This window comes from Saccostrea echinata, unplaced genomic scaffold, assembly GCF_033153115.1.
Source record: "Saccostrea echinata isolate AGI-Se365-2 ecotype Australia unplaced genomic scaffold, CSIRO_AGI_Sech_v1 ptg000014l, whole genome shotgun sequence".
NCBI classification, from domain to species: domain Eukaryota; kingdom Metazoa; phylum Mollusca; class Bivalvia; order Ostreida; family Ostreidae; genus Saccostrea; species Saccostrea echinata.
Genome location: NW_026889763.1, coordinates 11,075,415 through 11,097,330, shown reverse-complemented (window position 1 = coordinate 11,097,330; position 21,916 = coordinate 11,075,415). Strand labels below are relative to the sequence as shown.

At 32.4% G+C, this 21,916-nt stretch overlaps 1 protein-coding gene across 1 annotated transcript; it reads right to left on the bottom strand.

Moving 5' to 3' along the window:
* Positions 1-427: 427 nt before the first annotated feature.
* Positions 428-20,328, bottom strand: LOC133187217 (homeobox protein HOX3-like). Its single transcript, XM_061322571.1, has 3 exons — positions 20,129-20,328; positions 4,546-5,124; positions 428-2,020 (listed from the first exon to the last, which is right to left on the bottom strand). Exons 2-3 carry the CDS (start codon positions 5,018-5,020, stop codon positions 1,248-1,250), a joined length of 1,248 nt encoding a protein of 415 aa, XP_061178555.1. The 5' UTR covers positions 5,021-5,124; positions 20,129-20,328; the 3' UTR covers positions 428-1,247.
* Between the last annotated feature and the right edge of the window lie 1,588 nt (positions 20,329-21,916).

The window sequence follows — 21,916 nt, the reverse complement described above, 5'->3', positions numbered from 1 at the left end:
TGTCCATTGGAGTAGCTATTGGCCCCGTCATGATATGTCGATTGTGATTAATTTACCTCTTAAAACGGTGTATCTTAAATAATTTATACAATAAACATTTTTTTTCAAACTGGAAAGAAATAATTTTCGTTCTCTATCCGAGACCTTTATCCTATTTTTTTTTTATTTCAATCACTTATGGTCAGTAATGTATTCAATAACGATTATAATTCATTCTCATGGAATCATCTCTTGATTCAGCCTTTAAATCCTTGAATCACAAAGGTATCTCACATTGTAGACGTGTGTATTAATGAATTAACGTTTTTTTTTATCACTGTTTCAGTTCAATGGACAAATGCAATAGAACATATTACAATTGACTGACTCTTTATTATTTAACAAAAAATTAACGGATAATTATCTAACAAATGTTTCATTCCTCAAATCCAGAAATTTGGTAAAAATTAAATTGTATAATTAAGCATGAAAACAAGACATTTTCAAGAGAAACTCAAAATTCTATCTCTAGAAGACGTAAAATACATAACATTTAAAACCTGGAAGAATGCGCCTCATATTACCCTGGTATCGGAGATAAACAAATAACTAAAATTCTCGTTTGGCATGACAAATATTTACCCTGAATGTACACTGAATCTTGTAAAATGATAGTTCATTTATATGACTATTAAAGTACATGCACACTGCTAACAATCTACACATTTATTATTCACGAGCTGTCTTTGGCTAAATGATTTTTTTAATGAACGATAAAAGAAAAAACTCCATAACGCAACAAAACAATTCACACATGCTCACACCTGTCTCTTGACTCTCTATCATTATTACGGACGGTGGTCATCACGGCAATTTTGTTGACAGTTTCCACCATATTGTGATCATTGTCTGTAACTGACCAGCATCTTAATACAGCTGTATATTTCATCGTTAGAAGACACTATTAAAAGGCCATTACTTTATTAAGGATGTGTCAAATCCGGCAGGTCGTTAAGGCTATCGCTTCAGTTTAATTCCGATTGCTTTATTAGTGTCCATGATTTTGGATCGCCTGAAATCGATTAGATTTATTGCAGAGTTTTAAAGGAGTGTGTTTCTTCGGATTTTTCACTGTTTCAATATGCCAGATTGTTCAAGACTAACACAGAAATGTCATGTTCGTAGTAACGTCTGTGATTTTTAAAGAATTTTTTTATACTACATAAACCCTACAGAATTAATCTAACATAAAATATCATTTTTTATAATTACAAATGCGTCAGTTTTGGCATGTAGTCATAAGTACCCTGAGTATAACAATTTGAGTTTGGAATCCCCGCTGAATACCCCATGTTGGAAGAATACTGATTTCCAGGCTCCATTTGGGCATTCGTGGGAGGTAATTCTGGATACACGGGACTGTGGGTATTGTAAGGACCCGCTGCCGTATACCCTGTGGTATCGGGAGGGAGGTGGTTGTAGCTCGGATGTTGTGAGGATTGGTATATGTCGTTATAATGTGAATGCGGTGGCGAGATTGACTGCGTCTGACGAGGTGAGGTTTGCTCCCGGAAGTAATTACTGTTATCTGTGAGGTATTGATTACGTAAACTCTGATCATGTCCAGGGACCTGAGGAGAGTGAGTGATTTTGTGGTTCGTGTGATTGTTATGTGCCCCCATCCCGGAGTGCAGACCATGAGGTGAATGTGGATGAACCAGGTCATCCGGACTCAATTTCCCGCCACAATCACTGCCGAGTCGGTCAACGCCACCGGATGTCGACCCTTGGCTGTCACTATCACTTCCGGATAAATTCCCGTCGTGTTTACACTTGTCAGAGTGGGGTTTTTGGCGCTGTTCTTTCTTGAACTTCATCCTTCTGTTCTGGAACCAGATTTTGATCTGTCGCTCAGTTAGACTTAGAAGCGCCGCCATTTCTATCCTTCTGGGTCTACAAAGGTAGCGGTTAAAATGGAATTCCTTTTCTAGTTCCACTAGCTGGGCGCTAGTATACGCTGTTCTCGCTCTCTTTGTTGGTTCTAAAAAAAAAAAGACAGAAGCGAAATTTATTTATTTATTTATTCATTTATTTATTTATTTATTTTACAAATTTTACATAATTGTTTTCTTTCAGATGATATATCTTGGTTGCAGATTGATATGTATTTTCGAAAACATATGGGCGATCGAAAAAGTTGAGAAGAAATGCCCATAGATGGGCAAATTAGAAACTGGAAAAACGCCACCCTAACAAGATTTTCTTTGATTTATCAATTACATAAATATATAATTTCTGCAAAATCTATACAAAATTATACAATCTCAAGCATTGAAATTATTCGGCTTTATATTAGCATATAAATGGTGACATATTCTCCCCCTACATGCAAGATAAATTATCTTAACATGCAGCATAATTATGTAGACATGCGACCTATTTATGTCAACATGCAAAATAGATATGTTGATATGCAAGTTACAATCTCGAGCTCCTATGAGAATCTTATTTTAATATTGGTAAACTTACTTACTAACGCCATTTGATTATATGACATCACACGAGCAAGATACAACAGGATTATGTTGACATGTGACTAATGTATGTCAACATGTGAGATAATTATGTAGGAATGCGACTTATTTATGTCAACATGCAAGATAATTATGTAGACATGTAACTTTTTATGTCAACTTGCAAGATAATTATGTTAACATGCGAGTTAATTATGTCAACATGCAAGATATGTATGTTAACATGCAACTTATTATCTTGCATGTTGACATAAATATCTTGCAAGTTAAAATATAACTCCCATGTTGACATAAATAAGTCGCATGTTGACATAAATAAGTTGCATGTTAACATAATTATCTTGCATGTTGACATAAATAAGTGGCATGTCTACATAATTATGTTGCATGTTAACATAAATAAGTTGCATGTCAACAAAATTCTGTTTGCAGCTTGCTTGTATGATGTCGTATATTTGCCTTAGTAAGTAAGTTTATGAACATTAAAATTAAATTCGCCAAAAAGATTGGTAACTTGCATGTCATAATTATTTTGCATGTTGACATAATTATCTTGCATGTTGACATACTTTTCTCGCATGTTAACATAATTTATCTTGCATGTAGGGGCACCATACATATACACACTAGAAAGAAGGCAAAAAATGAGTATTTTTGCGTACTACAATACACAATATTTCCCATACCAGTGGGTCATGTAAGTATATCTTCAGATTATGAGTAAAAATATAGAAATCTCGGTTAACAAGTATATCGAGCAAGGACCTCTTTAGATTACAAGTATAATATCATGGCATATTATTCATATCTTTCAGGCATTTTTTTCTGTCATATGAAAATCTGCAACATAACTATTTTCATTAATATTGCAGCTTTTTTTTTTTTTTTTTTTTTTTTGTTGTTGTTGTTGTTGAAAAAAATAAGTCACAAAGACAACAGGCATTTACTACGCTTTATAAATGTTTTTAAGCTTAATATTTTTTAATGTCATTTTTCGGATGATGATTTAATGTTTACTAGTTTTTTGGGGGAAAAAATCTGAATGAAATATTTCAAATGAAAATCACCCTTTGATTTTAATGAACAAAATTTAAAATATAGATTTTTAGAAAACACATTATTTAAGAGAATAAACACATTAATCATGTGAGATTTATTTTCGTTTATGCCTAATCTTACTTTTTATATATAATATTATATATATACAACGTGTATGAAGCTAAATCTACTTTACTGGGAAAATTTCCCCATGGAAAACGTACGCTTTCATCGAATTACAATTAATTAATGTGATTTAATTATTGCATGCAATAATGATTAGGAATTATAATTACATTACAAAGTCAATCAGATAACAGTGGAGTTGATTTCCATTACAAGTAATTGAATTAAAGCTTATATACAATTTATAGACCACACACAGAGTAAAACATCTCAATATTTTAAGACCGTAATTTCTTCTTTTTATTTAATTAAAAAGTATTATCACTGCCTAGTTTGCAAACGCAGCAGATATTTGTTTTTCCTTTAATAACGCGTGAAGTTGCAATATCATTTTAAAATGTGTGTGAAGATAATTACTATAACCGAGTTAAACCACGATATTTTACAGATATTGACTGTGTACATAATTATCTACTTTGGAGGTAACACTCATACACCTGGAGTAAAATTCATTATTTACATTTGGTTTCCAAAACAGATTTCTTGATAATAATCGGACATTTTCACTTTATACAATCGAATAAGTCTATCTGGAAGAAGATAAGCAACAAATCCGTTATACTGTTGGGTAAACAGATGTGCCCTTAAACTGATATCAATCAAGAATATATTCCTGGTAGATCCTCTTCTATATCAGACTTAAAAAAACGAACAATCTGCAGAAACAGGCCATAAACCCTCTGTAGCAGCAATATCCATCATTAGAAAATTAGGTTTTAATGGGTAGTCGGTCACTGGGGGGAGGTATAAATGTCTATGTTTAATTCCCCAAATCATTCTAGATACAAACACAGAAGAAACGACTTACCAGGTCCTGGTTGTTGCGCGGTCTGCCCTGGTTGTCCCTGTTGCTGTTGGTTCTGCTGAGGTTGCTGCTGAGGTTGTGGTTGTTGCTGTTGTTTTTGTTGCTGAGTTGTTTGGCGTTGCTTTGAGTTTTGTCTCGATTCTTTCATCCATGGATATATCTCTCCCTTATTACTGTAAGAGGCGGTATTCGGACTCCCAACCCCGGTCAAGTGGTTAGAGTACCCGTCGGGACCCGTGTATTGTGTTCCATAAGATCCGTTTGGAGATGATATACTGTTGTTCTGCACGGCGCACGATGGGTGGGAGTAGAAGTCTCCGGTTTGAGGAGACATGTTTGGTTGCCCATACGGAACATCATAGCAGTAATTAGTGTCGCCGGGGAAGTAATTCTGAAACACGGCCGGGTGGTTGTAAAACGCAGTTTTGTGCATGTCTCTGTTGCTGAAATTTATTTCATTCCCCCTTCTATGTGTCATATTATGATAACTCAAATCATCTCCACCATCGACCTACCCAGCAGTCATGTGACGTGATACCAACCAATCAAACAGATGATTCAGACTTCATTCAACTCCAAAGACTGAAAAAGGAGAGAAAAGAAATTTTCTTTTAAATTACAACGAAAGAGGGTATTGAAATTGAAGACTATGTAATGAAAAAATAATCACTTTGGTTTCGGGGTAATATTTTTCGCATAAATTATCCTTATTCTGACAAACACAAACTGGTCAAAGAAAGAGTCCTCGAAGGACACGCGGCCCACTGTCAGTCTTATGTAAGGAAAAGAATGACCAATACAAAGGGGTCACGGTCCATCTGTACCAAACACCACATCAAAGAAACCGCCTGGACCTTTCAAGTTCTCTAAATTGAGTAAGAGGATTTAATTCACTGGGTTAAAATTTTGATTTCAAATTATTTAAATGTCTGTTATCTTTCCGATTGATCCTTGTCGGGGTTTCTTTACTGATTCATTATTGGGATTTTTTGTTCATCACAATTATTTTTTGGAATCGTTATCCCGGATGTTTTCTGTGGTGAGTAGGTAAGTTGTAAACGCATTCAAACACGTTAATTAAATTTCCGTTTCGGTGCGAAAATAACACTTTAGTCTATTCAGATGGCTTTATATTCAATTAGTGAGTGTTAAAACTTCATTATAAATATCGATACTTAATGGACAAACGTAGTTTTAAAAGAAAAACTGATTTATAACCAGTTTATAAATATATACTTTTTTAGATGCAATCAATCAATTTGAATGTCAAAATTCAGATATGCATATAAATATATATTTTTTAATGTGTTATTTATGCAATAAACGTATACGTTATAGGTCAAACGCTTCACTTCTCGTAGTGTGCTTTAATATCAATATATATATTGAAAAAAATTGTGCAATTAAAATAACATTTATTACAAATAAATATATATATATATCTAAAATAGAAGCTTATATAAATATATCTAAGTCCTCTTTATTACGAAAGTTTTTCTGAACGTTCTAAATATCCGGCTTCTATCCCCCAGTCTCCTGACATATTAAAACCGACAAACCGAGCCCGAGCTTAATCAATCACTGGACATCACTCCTAGACAGCTCAAACCCCGAACTCGAATTCTGCTGTCAATTCTCATGTATATCACCCTCCAGTCACAAATCAACAGAGATTATTAACATCACAATATTCAGTAAAATACGAAGGTTTAACTGCAAGATACCTAGGGAACTTTTTTCCCCAAAAGAAGAATCAAATGATTTACATACATGTATTTTAATCCGTATCTCTGATCATTAATTTATTCAATTATGATTATTGTTTTTCTTTCTTCCTCATTTTGTATTCTTTTTTTTATAATTTAAATAGATTTAAATGGGTATAACTTAGACTTGTAGGAAATCATTTAATAAATTAATGATATATAAATAAATCTATTGAAGATTTTGGTAATAAAATAATTTTTTAAAAGCTTGTTTAGAGTTGAAAGATTGGGAATATAAAAATAAGAAGAAACGAATACATTGAATTTTGTGTTATTTATTTCTCCTTGCATAGATTAAAAATAATTTGTTATCAATTTTTTAACTGAAAATTACATAATTTATCATATTACTTTGAAATTTATACTCGACGTAATGAATAAACTGTATGGAGTTTATTATAGTAGTATATTTAAAAAATAATTAAACTGAAAAAAATGGCGCATCCCAGCATTTTAAGATTGTGTTTGAGGGTTGTGTACAATAATTTTTAATGGAATTACAAATTTTATGTTTCAAAATTTTTAATCTGTTTACAAAGATTTAACTTACCGTGTAAAATAATAATATAAAAAGAACCAAACAGAAATTTAAGATGCTTGTAGAGTTTTCCCGGATGTTATGCAGATGTAATCATTTAATTTTTAGGATAAATTTGAAACTTTGATTAACTTACGTGACTCAAAGATAATACAAATTGGTGAAGTGTTTAATTTACAAAATTATTTCTTTATTACTCAGAAAACTTATCTCGCCTGGCTTTATTGTTGCACACAGATTTCACGCTTGCTTGAGAATCACGCTCCCCGTTAGATAAAATTTTTGTGTTTTTCTGGCAAAGGGTGAGATTCGCATTTCTTATTGTTTTAGATGTTTTGCAGATTTTTTATGTACTTTCACGTCATGCCAAAGTTACCATTTGTACCGACAAGCAACATTGTAGGAGTTTTAGAATGCAATTTCGGGGCAAAGCCTAACAAACAAGTGTCATTCGTAGATGTTCGTGGGAATATATAGCATAGTTATTTTTAAAAACAAATTTCACATTTAGGAATTGATGTTCTGTGCACATAATGAAATATATACAAAAATATGGCGAAATTTCATTGCATTTGTATTTTAGGAAAAGTAGAAATATCAACTTTTTTAACCAAAAAAAAAAAAAAAAAAAAAAAAAAAAAAAAACTTTATCTTAAATCATTCTCCTCGATTACGAATAATTCACGTCTGATCCGACAGTCTACGAATGTGAAGAGAAAGCGCACAAATACATTTGTACTGCAAGATACCTTTTTTTTTTCCCTTTACACAGAAAACACCAATTACACAATAAACTTAGCATTAAACAATTCTGAACACGTAGTTATTATCAATTTCTATATCTTGAATCTTGCAATTTTAATGAAATGTACATGTATCAAGTCACAGTAAAGAAATTTGTTTTCGTGTGATAGATGACCTAGGTTGTGTAATTTTTTTTCTAACAATCAAAACAAACCCCTACAAACTACAATGATTTTAATCGATCTCTTCATTTGTTTTTTTTTTTTTTTTTGTTTTTTTTCAGTCGAAACTACATGTATAACCGGAGATCTGCTTAAATTATTTAAGTCCAGAAAAGAGAAGGAGAGGGGGGGAATATTTAATTCCATAATATTTTCTTTGTATAGGCTGATTGGCTCATTGTTTTGTCATTACATATTTTCCCTTTATGAGCATTTATCATTACTGGATTAGATTCAAACTCATTTTGTATTGAAAGTTTGGTCCAATGACTTTGCTTTTAACATTTACGAAATGAAGCAGACATCATACAAATTTTTACAAAGTGATTTGAATATTCAGCAGTTCGCTCCAGTACACTTTTACACAACGCTGACATCAATTGCTCTGAAGCAGGAAATTTCTTTAGATCCCTAAGTTTATTTCTGGATATCGACCCCCGTAAAAATTGAATTTACAGACATGTATTATGATCATTATGATGGAAATGAACGAAACAAATTGGGTTTGCCAAAACAAAATAAGCAATGGGAATCGAATGTCTTGTAATGGTTTATCAAGTAGGGGAAAAAAAGACCGCATATACAATTCTATCACAAAAGAGTATTTCCAGAATATAAATATAAATATTTATTGGGTTATAAATACAGCATGAACAATATCCGATCGTAAATATTGTATTTTTTAACTGCTTTCAAGAAAAGCCAGAAGAAACAATCCAACATGGGTGACATGGCAGTAACTTCTTTACGTTTTTGTTGTATGTGAACTTAGTGCTTTGATTTCTAGAAGAGTGTAACAAAATGTCTGATGGAACAGGTGATTTGAATTTGGGTGATAAATAACAGATACAACTCCGAATGCAGCATGGGCCGGCAACTGGAGGGTTAGAGAGGAGGGTAAATAAACTATTCACTTGTGCTTGTTGTCAACGAAATGCGTAACTTCTTATGTAAGGATTTATTGTTGTATGTTGAATGCAGGTGGTCCATGGAAAGAAAGGGAGATAGATTCGTATTGCAGATTTTCATCTAAGAATATAAAATGGCAATGTGAATGAACCTTTTAAAAACGGTACATCCTTTGCAAAAATTATAAAGGTTATGAATAAATATAAAATGACATTGTATTAACAAGCAACCAGAATTAAAGTGTTGGTAAAAGTACCATAAATACATCACTGTTTTAATAGCTTATGGTGAATTGTTCTTCGGAGGTATCCTTGTGCAAAAGTTGTATTCAAGGGCAAAATTATCTTTCGTCAGATCTTAAAGGAATGAACAGAAATACTTCACTTGTATCAAACTGAAAATATATTTCTTTTAATAAATTAAACTCCTACCAAGAATTACAAAAATACGTCGAAATGGTTTTTTTTTTCATAAATTCAGTGTCAAGATAAAGCAGCTCACTGCATGACAACTAACGACATTTCTCAGTGCTGTTAATATGCTAGAGGTCCTGTCACATGCGGTCTATAATGTTACAGTAACTACCATACTGCACGTAGCAGTCAAAACATTTTCAAGGGAAAATATAAATACAAAGGTAAACGGTTTTATTCAGTCTATCTAAAGCTTCTGTCATTTCAATATATGAGTTAAGTATTCTTAGTTAGACACTTTATGATACAGACGTTACATTAATGTCTGAGTTATATTGTATGTCTGTCTTGACTGTATCATCTAGAAAATATCATTGTATCTACCTTAATTCTAACACTTAGTATGTAAAGCTCATAGTCTCTGTCTTCACTGTTAGTAACATTTGTTTCAGTAAGTTTTATTGTCTTCTTACTTAACTGTACAAGTCAGTTCATAAATCTCTTTTGTTTTTGTCTGTATTGCAACAATCAGTTCAGTTCCATTAACTGTAACGGTAAATAAATAAATCTGATCCTCTCTCTCTCTCTCTCTCTCTCCACACCATTAGTCGTTTCAGTCTCATTATCTTCTTATTGAAATGTTAATTTATTGGTAATGTTTTCATTGTACCATTATGAATTCAAATTTTTATACATTTTTATACATATTTTTGTATTTAGCCGCATTTCATTTTTATCATTTTGAATGTTATACAAGATAAATAATATATATCTCAATGTCTTTTTACGTTTTGACATTTTTCTTCATGTATCAATATCTACATATTGAATCATTCTGGTGAAATGTTCACTCTAACAGCACGCATTATCATCTCTACTTCCTCAACGACTCCTATGTTCTTACATTTCATCATTTACTTTTTAATTTGTTCATCCCATTGTTACATATTATTACATATTGCCTAAGTCTTAATCCTTACATCATTCATTAATCATAACCTTTAAGTTTTGAATTTATCAGGAAAACTTTTTCTCATTGTTTTAGAGTTCAGTTTTAAATCACATATTTGCATTCCTTTATTATTCTTTCAAACTGATCCTTATAACCTACACATATCATCGTCCAAGTCGTGTTTTTTTTTTTCCACCATCCACATGACTACATGTCTTACTGTTCAAATTGTGTAGTCACTACAATGTCTTCATTCTTTATTCATCAGGTCAAGTCCCATTTTGGACTTTTATGAAATCATTCAATAGTCTAACATTGAGTGTTACTGTGTGGATAAATTATATCTTACTTAATTGTGAAACACAGTTGCATCTATTGTTTTTAAATAAGTAAGTATGCACTACTATCAAAGAAATGGGCTTTTTAGATAATTTTTGAATAGTCTTGTGTTTTATCATATATTACAAACAAACGATATGTTGAAAACCCTATGATGTAGAAGTATAGCGAAACAAAACATGACTTTTCAACACTTTATACAACATTTCCACGATTTTATCCACAGAGATTTTTGATATCATAGATAATTGCATTTTCAATTAATAAAAAAGAACTCGGAAATTTTACAGCCTTTTGATTGGTCATCTAAAACTTAACTTGGCTAAAAATGATATCAGAAAGATGCTTCCTCATTGACAATATCTATGTAGTCTTTGGAGATAGGTCTTCCAACATTCTAATTGAATTTACATGGGGTACTAATTGTGCCCTTTTATCAGCAGACCTGCTTTTGTATTCTCACGAAACAGAATTTATCCAAAAACGTCTATATAAAACGAAGAAGTTTCTGTTGTGACCTTCAATTCGACATTAACATGATCTATATCGACGTTTTATCAATTAACAATTTTCATTTTCATTCATAGGTTGATTCGATAAATCACACTGAACTCGAAATAAAACACACCACAAAGTCTGAAACATCTGTTTCATAATTAGTTGTTTTACTAGAGAAAGACACTGATGACAAACTAACAACTAATCTTTGATAAACATGATGACTTCAACATTTCTGTCAACTTCCATTATTTGTATAGCAATATACTGTTATCACCTGCATATGGTGTTTATATCTCCCATGTCTGATTCGATACGTAAGATTGTTCTTCTACCCACGAACAATTTCTTAATGAAGGCGGGCTACTGACAAATAAGTTGATGATAAAGGTTATCACTAGGGATGTCAAAATATTTATTTTCCTTAGTCGATTATTCGATTCCATTATTCGAACGATAGTCGATTATTCGGAACATTTTCTGAAAATAAAATATTATTTCAAACTTCGCTGGTACATGACGTATTTACAACTCAAACACCCTTTTACTTAAATATGTTTTAAAAGTAACATAAGAATTAATGCAACGTAACATTTGATAGCATGATTATATGAAATAAATGTAGAAATATAATTCTCCAAAATTTATGATTTCCCCATCAATCGAATTCATAAATTGGTCTGTACATGCAGAGTGAGCATTCAAAAATTGCTAGCCGATATTTTTTAAAGCTTATTATGAAATAAATTGGGGGGAGCTAGGGTAATTTCACACTATCCAAATGCCACGTGGTTGTTAAATTGTTAAACAGTTAGTAACTGCTTGTTCATTAATTGATTGCTCTGGCTTTCAGAATGTCCTTAATTATAAACAGTTTAAAAATGCAAGCGAATTGTTTTAATAATTATCGAAGCGACAAAACATGTCACAGCTATGGTTTGTTCCTTGTGTTTGAGTAATCTTAAAAGATAATTGGTACATCGTATAAAATCAAGTCCAATTAATTATTTTACAAACAAAGCCCAGTAAATATATTGTTGGTTGATTTATTACAAAAACAACACAAGCAGTAACTGACAGATAATTCTCGCGGTAGTGAAGCATTTATAATTACTGTGCTTTCTTTACATACAAAGAAAATCAAGTTTTTTGTAGAGGAAAATTATCTTATCAACTGTCTCTGAGGAAAGACGGTTTCTCAATTTTATAATGAGAATTCGATATTGTTATCACTCTTTAATTGCATTTTTAAAATTATAATATTCGAATGTCGTTTCATTATTCGATCGTCGGTCCATTCGACTGACAGTCGAATAGTCGACTATTCGTTGACATCCCTAGTTATCACAAATCTCGATTAAAGTCTACAATTCGCAAATTTTATGGTCGATACAATGACCGTTTTTGCAAATGCACTTTGTGGTTAGGTCGAATTTTTGTAGAATGTTTTGTTTTTTTTTTTAAAAAGTTTGACCATTATTTAAATACTGCATTGTCTACGGACTACTCCGTTTACCCAGTCAAGATAAATGACCCATTGCGGGTGTGACCGTTCAACAGAAGTTGCTTACTCCCCCATCAGAGTACCTATGATGTTTTCAGGAGATTGCTTTTTTAATTTGTTTTCTAGTTTAATTGGATTTTTGAGCCTGATTTGAGCTATATATAACGAAGTCTCTTTACAAACTCTCTGATAACTATTTTATCATGAAGTCACATAAAAAAACTCATTGATAGCTATATATATAACGAAGTCACATCACAAACTCATTGAGGTTTATTTATCATGAAGTCACATTACAAACTCATTGATGACTATTTCATCATAAATTATCATAACAAACTCAATAATAGCTATATATAACGAAGTCTCTTTACAAACTAATTGATGACTATTTTATCATGAAGTCACATTAATTCATTGTTGACTAATTTTCATGAAGCTGCTAATCAAGAATGAGGACTCCTGTTCCTGACTCTATAAAACTCCATTTTCTTTTCACGACATGATTTAAAGTCACATACCTTCTAAGGTTAAGGTCTCCACGTCTCTAATATTCTGTCCATCATAAAAGTAAATTAAATTACAGAGCCTTGAACTTTATTTTTACATTTCATTGTCTGAATGTAGATTTACTCTTGCAGCTTAAAGTCAAAGTGCATTTCCTAACCCATTGCTTTTGATTATAGTCATTTTTCATTATTGTCGACATCTTTACTCTTAAGTCACATTTTCTTGTCTAAGTCTAAATATTAGTATCTTATAGTCCCATTTCATTGTCCAAGTCTAGATTTGCAGCCCTCCACCGGCAAGTGGTGGTATCCCAATATGAGTAAAAATTCTCTAAGGGACATTAAACAAACAGTCAAACAAATAGTTTAACATTACATTTCATAGTTGTTGGTGTTTTTACCCCTACATCTAAAAGCACATCGAATGGTCACATATAGCATTTCATTAAACTTTCAGGAACATGTGTCATGTTGAATTATATAAAAGTATGTACATGCATATATGTGTGAGAGTAAATATACTTATGTATGCATATAGATATTATATATAAACAAATTTTAATTTTGCTCAGAAGTTACTGAGTATGTAAGCGTGTATGTAGATTATTGGTTTATTCCCCCTTCTTATGTTTGTCTTCCTTTCAATCATGCAACTCTTTCTCTCTTGCGTGTATGTTTATTGTATTACATGTATAATTATGTAATTATGACCTTATATGAGTATTTGCAATGTACTTTATTGTTGCCCCTTGAGGGCCCTTAATTGCTAAATAAGCTTATTGAATTGAATTATCGTTTTCACAGTATTCTGTCATAGCTAAAACATTTCATTGTCCGAAATTAAATTTTCCATCTAACCTTATGATCACAAGTCTTTGAATAAGTAAGTCTTTATTCTCATAATTTACAGTATCCCTTACACCTTATGGATCTTTGAATAAGTAAGTCTTTATTCTCATAATTTACAGTATCCCTTACACCTTATGGATCTATTTCATTGTCCAGACTTTGTCACTTCTCGTTATAATATAGTTTGCGAACTGAGTATTGAATATCGTTGTCGCATCTTTCTGGCTATGTCTAGGGTCTTTTATCGTATAGTTTAATAGTCATCAAGAAAATTATAATTTATAAGTAACCACCCCTATCCCCACACCTCCCAACTCCCTCGTCATTTTGAAAATTCTGTTTAACCTTTTCGTACAAATTTTAAAACAGCGTGGGTATTGCTTTCACAATAGGTTAATATAAGTGTTTTTGTTTTAAAACAGCATTCTTTTACGGTATTTCAGCTTAGAAAAAGAATAGAAGCCATCATTTTGTCACGGCATAACTTTGATCGAAAAGTGCAGTAAAACATATTTTTTAACATAATTTATTTGGGAAAGATAATTGACCTCTATTTTTCCCGACAGTCCACTCCAATATGAAGAGAGCAACTGGTGAATGATGAATTTTATCACCGCTCAACATCAGAACTGGGCTCTGAAAGAAGTTGTACAAGATTAAAATTTGATACTCCGTAAGGCAAAACACATTGATTCCCAGCATGAAGCAAAACGCATAAAAAAGACAAGTTTCCCCGGATCTCCCTCAGCCTGTGAAATAGATCGCGTTCCTGGTTTTTCTCACTAAACGCTTGTTTCTTTTAACTTTTTTATCAAAGAGAAAAAATCCTTTTTGAGCCTGAGAGATTTGTAAACATTTGTTTTTGTGATTGTAATTCTTGGTTTTCGCGAACTCTCTAAGACCACTGCAGATCATCAGAACTTGGGAAGAACCAATCAGGAGAGATTTTAGGACAGATCGCGAATTCTGACGCCTAAGAAGCCTTGGTTTATTTGATACTGTTTGAACACTACTCCAGCCGTGATTCAAGATCACAGCACAAAGTACAACTATTTTAAGATCTGTCTTGTAAAATTCTTCATGAACTACGTACATGAAAACTATTTTCAACAAATGTTAAAAAAAAAATCATGGATATATTTAAAGCAATATGAGAATTTTATTTTGCAGTAAAAACAATAATTCTTCAATTTACTTAATCCTCTCTGACCATGAGACTAGAACTAAGCGTTGAATTATCAGAAGAAACATTTATGACCTAAGACAATAATTTTTACAGGAGATAAAGTAAATTTGTTTCAATCAGAGCTTCGAAATAGTTTTTCTAACACAAATATGACTAACAGAAAATTATAAATCTTCATTTTTGAAGTAGTAAATTTACAGTTTTACAACACAAATTCCCAAGAAGAAATTCAAGTTTATGTATTCATGGATTTCCCACTAGATTTTCGACTAATATGAATCATTCTTTTCAAGATTGCGAAGCAATATAGGGATATTCTTATAATATAATTATGTTAGAATCACATTTTAAGATATGACACCCACCCCAAACACAAGTTTATAAATCGACACTGACAAAAGGCGGTTATTATTTCTGTGGTGTGCCTTTTCTGTGACACAAACTTTGATTTTGCGTGGTCTTGTCAAATTGTACAGAAGGGTTTTCCTTGTTGAGGGCTAGATTTGCTGTCTGAGTAAATATTTATCAATAGTCTAACATTACAACTTGTTGAAAACCCTCACCTCCAACTGTCATTCCTAATAAATTTTAAAAACGCAACTAAACACAGGAATCCTGTGTATTCAACATAACCAAGAAAATAATCGAATTTCTCAAACAATATTTGTGTGGAATGCATCTAAATATGATATTCTTAGGAAGTCAAGGGAGGGTTTTCTTTAATTGTGTGTCTACTTTAAATCCTGCGTTGAATTCAAGTTAATGCATTTCACCTAGAGTGTCAACATTCATACAAATCAAACTAAAGAATAAGAGCCTGCTTCGGCGATATAGGTGTTTTGTTACAAAATAATACGTGTGAAATACATGGAAAATTGATAACAGGTAAGATAACTGCATCCGGATATCAACATTTATCTCCACGTGTCAAATGCATCTGTCTTCAAGAGTTGTAAAGCAAGTCGAAAGAAACACGTCAGATCTATGAAGTTTTTGTTTTACTCTTTTTTCCGTTTTCTACTAGCGCTCTGGCTGTGGGATAGTCTTGTTAATATGTGAAGTTCTCGATATCTGGTTAAGCACAACTCCTTTATATGAAGTTTTCTTTGCTTGTTTAACATAATATAAAAATAACTTATTTTATTGCCTTTTAACAAAACATTAACTACATGTACATGTAACAATATCTTTCTAAGTAATGGAAAGATTGAAATCACAAATAATGATCGATCTAAAAAAAAATCCATAAAAATAAAAATCTGCGAACAGGGCATAAAACACGGACTACCGAATATTCCAGAGGTTGGACCGAACGCCTAGGAACATCCCCTGTCAGTTAGACGGAATATTCCGTAGTCAAATTTAGTATTTAAAAAAGGCCTAACGGTTGGTATGAAAACAGCCAAAATATGACCAAATGATAGATTATAATTTGCTAACAAGGACATTATAACGACCAGAGAATTTACGAAATGCTGACTTTAAAAGAGGTTGTTGAAATCCTTGTAACATCAACTTATCTGTCAGAGTCTGCCCGGTTTAAAAATTAATCGTATTTAGAGCATGCTTTTGAGTTAGGGGTTGGTCATGTGATCAAATCTCATAAAGCCTGAAGGAATCTTACAACAGAATTATGCACTTAGAAGGATTTAATAGTAATGGTCTCTAGTAGCTATATTTTTATAGCTCATAATTATTCTATACAACGCATTATCTGGTTGGTTCTAAACAGTCACGTGACAGGACATAAAACTTCATATTTCCCTGTCGTCGTCATGCTTTTCATAACGGTCAACCTTTTGGGACATCTTTTCCCACAATATTTATCCTTTGTTGAACGAAAACTTCCAGGCGCAGTAGACGTCGCAATTTACAATAGTAGAAAGGTTTCATCTACCAAGAAATGACGAAATTAGCAAATTGAATTTTCTTTCCAATAAGGATGTTTAAAAAAACAAAAAAATCAGTTGAGATTCTTGGTACTTTAGTAATTTGGTATATTTTAATTTCTTTTGAAATTACTTTTACTGGGACAGGCCCTATCTATCATTTGTCTATCTAAGTTTGTATTTCGTCATCACTTAATTCGAGATCTGTCTCAGCACCGAAAACTGGTGTTCAAGAACAAGAGACTCATGGGCTCCAACGCTCACCTGAGTCAATATGGTCCTGTTGTTCTTATAAGCATATTTTTCTAATATATATTCCTATATGTGTAAGACGTTGATCCCTGTTGTTAACCTCCACCGCCAGGAGTCAGGATTTGGAACAAATCAGAATCTACACTATCTGAGTATGCTTTTATATTCATATGACTAATCATGGCTTTGCCTTTCTTGTGAAGAAGATTTTTAAAGATGCGACCTCACTCCATCCCAGAGGTTACGATTTGAGCAAACTTGAATCTACACTACCTAAAAATACTTCAAATACTTCCAAATCAATATAAATAATTATAGTTTTGCTGTTCTTGAGAAGATTTAAAAGATTTTTTTCCTATATATTCACATGTTAAACTCTGATAGCCCATTGTGGCCCAACCCAACCCCAGTTAAAGTTTGAACAAACTTAAGGAGGTCGACTGGGGTTTTTATTGCGCAATACTTCGCGCAGCATTGTAAAATTAAGCGTATCTACTCTTCTGAAGCATCTATTTTCACATAATTAAGCAAATTAAACAAAATTAAGAAATTACAAGTTAAAAATTTTAATTACATTTTAAACCGATTTTTTAACAATTTTTCAACTGATGAACTGAATGATGTGTTTGTGACGTTATGATAAACTGAAGTTCTTTAAGAGGGTGTCATAAAAATGTTATAAAAATAAAAGAAAAAAATATAAAATTAATTTTCTTTTGCATTTTGAGATGCCCCCTCTTGAAAAATATTTCGCTATCACCTACATATGGTGTTTATGTCTCCCTTTTTCGAACTCAAGAGCATGTTCTGAGTATGACCATTTTTTTTAACAGAGGCAGGCTATTCACACATAAGTTGATGATACAGAGATTTCAACAACCTCTTTTAAAGACAGTATTAATTCTGTTAATTTATGGTCGTTATAATGACCTTATAAGCAAATATAACCCATCACTGGGTCGTACCTGGCTGATTTGTTTCCTACCAATTGTTGGACCTTTGTTTTTATACTTAATTTGACTACGGAATGTTCCGTCTACAATACATAGGGCTCACGGCGGGTATGACCGGTCAACAGGGGGCGCTTACTCCTCCTAGGCACCTGATCCCACCTCTGAAATTTCCAGGGGTCCTGTTGACAGATTTGACAGATTTGTATTGTTTGAAGTTTTTATGAGATCGATTGCTGTTCGTTATCTTCAATCTCTTTCATCGATCACTGTTCTTTTTCTTAACATTTTTCATTCTTTTTTCTTGTTATCAACACTGATATTGATCTAAGGTTTGCATTACAAATCACTTCAATTATTATAAATCCAGTTGAAATACATTTCATTTCTTAAGTGGTTCACTATAATTAAGTAACTTTTACACATGAAATTGAAATTCTTTAACCCTAATGGCATATCATATTTAATATCACAAATATGTCATATTCAATCTTATTTGAAATGGCAGGGTTTTTCTTCATGTGAATGAATTTGCCATAATTGTCTTTCGGGGATACAAAGACTTGGAAATGAAGTTCTGCGCTTCCAGCAAGTTTTTGGTATCGATATTTTGTCCATTAATCACTGTCAATATTGTGGCATCTGTTTAAGTATCTAACTTAGGGTATGAGATAGGGACAGAATTGATCTTAACAGCCCAACCAAACAAAAGTCGGGATCTGCATTCAATGAATTAAATTAACTTCCTGTACATCTCCTCTCTGTAAGAATCACTGCGCCTCTCCGGTAACCTGACAACGTACCAAACAGGATGACGCTACGCATTCAACTGTAGACAACGTAGTCATCTATCACTCTTTTGCATCGTCTTCATCCTCAAGACGACATGAAGACAAAAGAAATGCAAAAGAGTTTGCATATGATTTTTGTAACGAGTCCTTATAAATTGTGCCTACAACTGCCTGGTATCCTGGAGATTTCCGGTGGACTTTTTCTGTGGTATTGATCACGCAAACAAGATATTGCTAGGATTTCTAATAATGTATGATTTCCTGTCATTCAGCGTTTGATAGAAAAACATATATCATACTGAAGAAATTGTCACCGAAGACCCATAAATATCTGATTCGCCTCCTGGGTGTCTATAGAAAATAGAACCCCCCAATAGAACACTTCAAACATCTCACGTGAATTACTTATAATATCAGAGGTTCAAAGAGACAAAATAACTCTCTGTAACCGCAGTTTGATAAACTACATATTTGTTGACCCTTTTATCCTCTTTTAAGGGTTTCAGATATTTCTTTCTTAAGATAATAATTGAAATACCATAGAAGAAAAAAAACACAAAGGGGTTATTCAAAACTCTAGTTTGGTTTCAATAAACAAAATGCTTCTATTTTCTTTGCCATGCTATATGCTTGGAAAAATGGCGACTGCTTTAAACTGGATTTTACTTGAACCTTCCCTTTTTGAATGCATATTGCATATATTAACATACCGATGTTTACTTCTTGATTTTGAAAACGGTATTCGTCACATACTTTCTCAGCCATTTTTGTTTATGTTTAGTTGAGCAAGTAAAATGCAAAATTGATATAAAAATGACATCATGCATTTTTACTAGCCAGTTATTCTCAGAGACAATGATAAATAACAATGGTGTATATATATATATATATATATATATATATATATATATATATATATATATATATGTATATATATATATAGTTTATAGTTTATATAGTTTGTGACAAACATCCTTTGTTATTCTGGACTTAAGACTTAATCCAAAGACAGACATTATCATAGAGTTTTACGGTATTCTGCAATTACAATGGATGATATCCAAAGTCTAACATCAAAACATTCCGATTGCTGAGTAAGCTAGAGTAAAGAAATGAACTTTTAGTATAGTTATGGGGCAATAGACAGAGGTAATTCACTTATCAAGGCACTTACAACTGTACAGCAAAGTTCGGGGGATGCCAGTGGGGTTCTCACACGTGAAGATGGCCTTGACAATCGTGGGAAAACTTTGATAAATCAAAACTAAAAACTTACCTTTTGATTAAAATGTTCTCCAGAAATGCTCCACGTTAATGTTTTTTCCCAGGTGTACACATGTATTGTAACATTCGAACACTTGGAATATTATTTGGATATGGTTTAAACAAACTGCGAGACCATTCGTCACCGAGATCGCCTCCAAACAAAGGTTTTAGAAGTTTATCACAATGCCCCAATGTCTAGTTACGTATCATTTTCCTGCAATTGAAATAAAATCCAAATATTCCAAATTTTAACTTTTTCAAATCCCATGTAAATTAGAAGCAAATAAAAAAATTGTAGAAGATAAAAGTTACTCCAGATATTCTTGGTTAAAAGAAAATGTTATAAAAATTGAGAAATAAGAGTGTTGATTTACGTAACAAAAACCAGAATCAGTGCCTGCCAGGCAGATAGCAAAACAAATGAAGAAATTCCAAAAACCTCCTAACAAAAGAACTTTCATTAACCGTGTCAGTGTGTCTGCATCTAATACAAGACAAAACAGTCATCTGAACACACTAAAGGGAACGTCGAAATATAAAACAAGGAAAAGGTACATATGTCCATAGAACAGAAACGATTGACATGCTGAATCTTCTGCTGAAACCAGGAATTGGTCACTAATTACTCCCAGAGAAGCACAAGAAAGATAAGCATTGTAGATAGTTAGCTTTGGCATGAATCAAAATAACTTTTTGTCAGTGTCGGAATTCGAAATTTTAATATAATTGAGCAATCTTTGGCAAAATAAAGAATTGTATAGGTCTCATCTCTGTGTGTGTGTGTGTGTGTGTGTGTGTGTGTGTGTGTGTTAAAACAGACCCACAGGACTGATATTGTAAGCCACACATTGACTGATTCAAAATAGCTAATCTGTCAATGTTCTTGATTTATGTCTGAGAGAGAGAGAAAAAAAGCTTTTAAAAAATATTGTCTACATTGTCCTATTCAGTGTGAAGAAGGTATCACATTTTCAATGCAGATCGGAACGAGTGATAAAAAAGGAGAAATTAATGGCAAACATCATTAACAGGATCGCCTGCAAATTACTCGCCGATTCATGGGGGCAAGTATCCAGGTTGAATTTGAAGAAGTTTTTACACTGGGAATAGATGAGCTGACATTGCCGGTGCTTGGTGATAAATTAATATTACGAGAGTCGTTTGTCATTTTCTCTCGTTTTCTTATTTCAAGAATTCATCGCCACAAAATCATTTGGTGACCAAAATTCGATAGATACACACGGAATTTTTCTGTACAAGTATCGCTGATAGATTTATTTTTGCTCTCTGAGATCAGCTCTCTGTTCATTGTGTTTTGGATTTTTTGTATCTGTGATGATGTAATGCACCTTCATTGGATTAACAATATCCCAAGGAGATTCCACAGGAATAATTATTTCTTCTATGATGAGTTCATTTTTGTTACCGTGTTTGGAAATGGACAGTTCTTATGGATGATGCAATAGCATTGAAGTTTATTCTTTTGATGTGCTGTTTGTTTAACAAAATCAATTAAGACTGTATTGTCCAGAAAAAATAGTTAGGATATTAGAAAAAACTAAAATAATAAAAGAACCAAACTTTTATGAGTATATGAAAAGGATATAATAATAGGATATAATTTATATTTCAAATAATTAATAAAGATAGTGTGTAACATCTAAATATTTTAATGATATTTTAAATTTTAGAAACATTAAAATCTTGTTTAAATTTTCTTTCTTAGATTCAAACTGTAAATACGCCGTAAAAAACAGTTATTTTTATTAGATTTTCGAAGAGAAATGGGCAGGGTTTT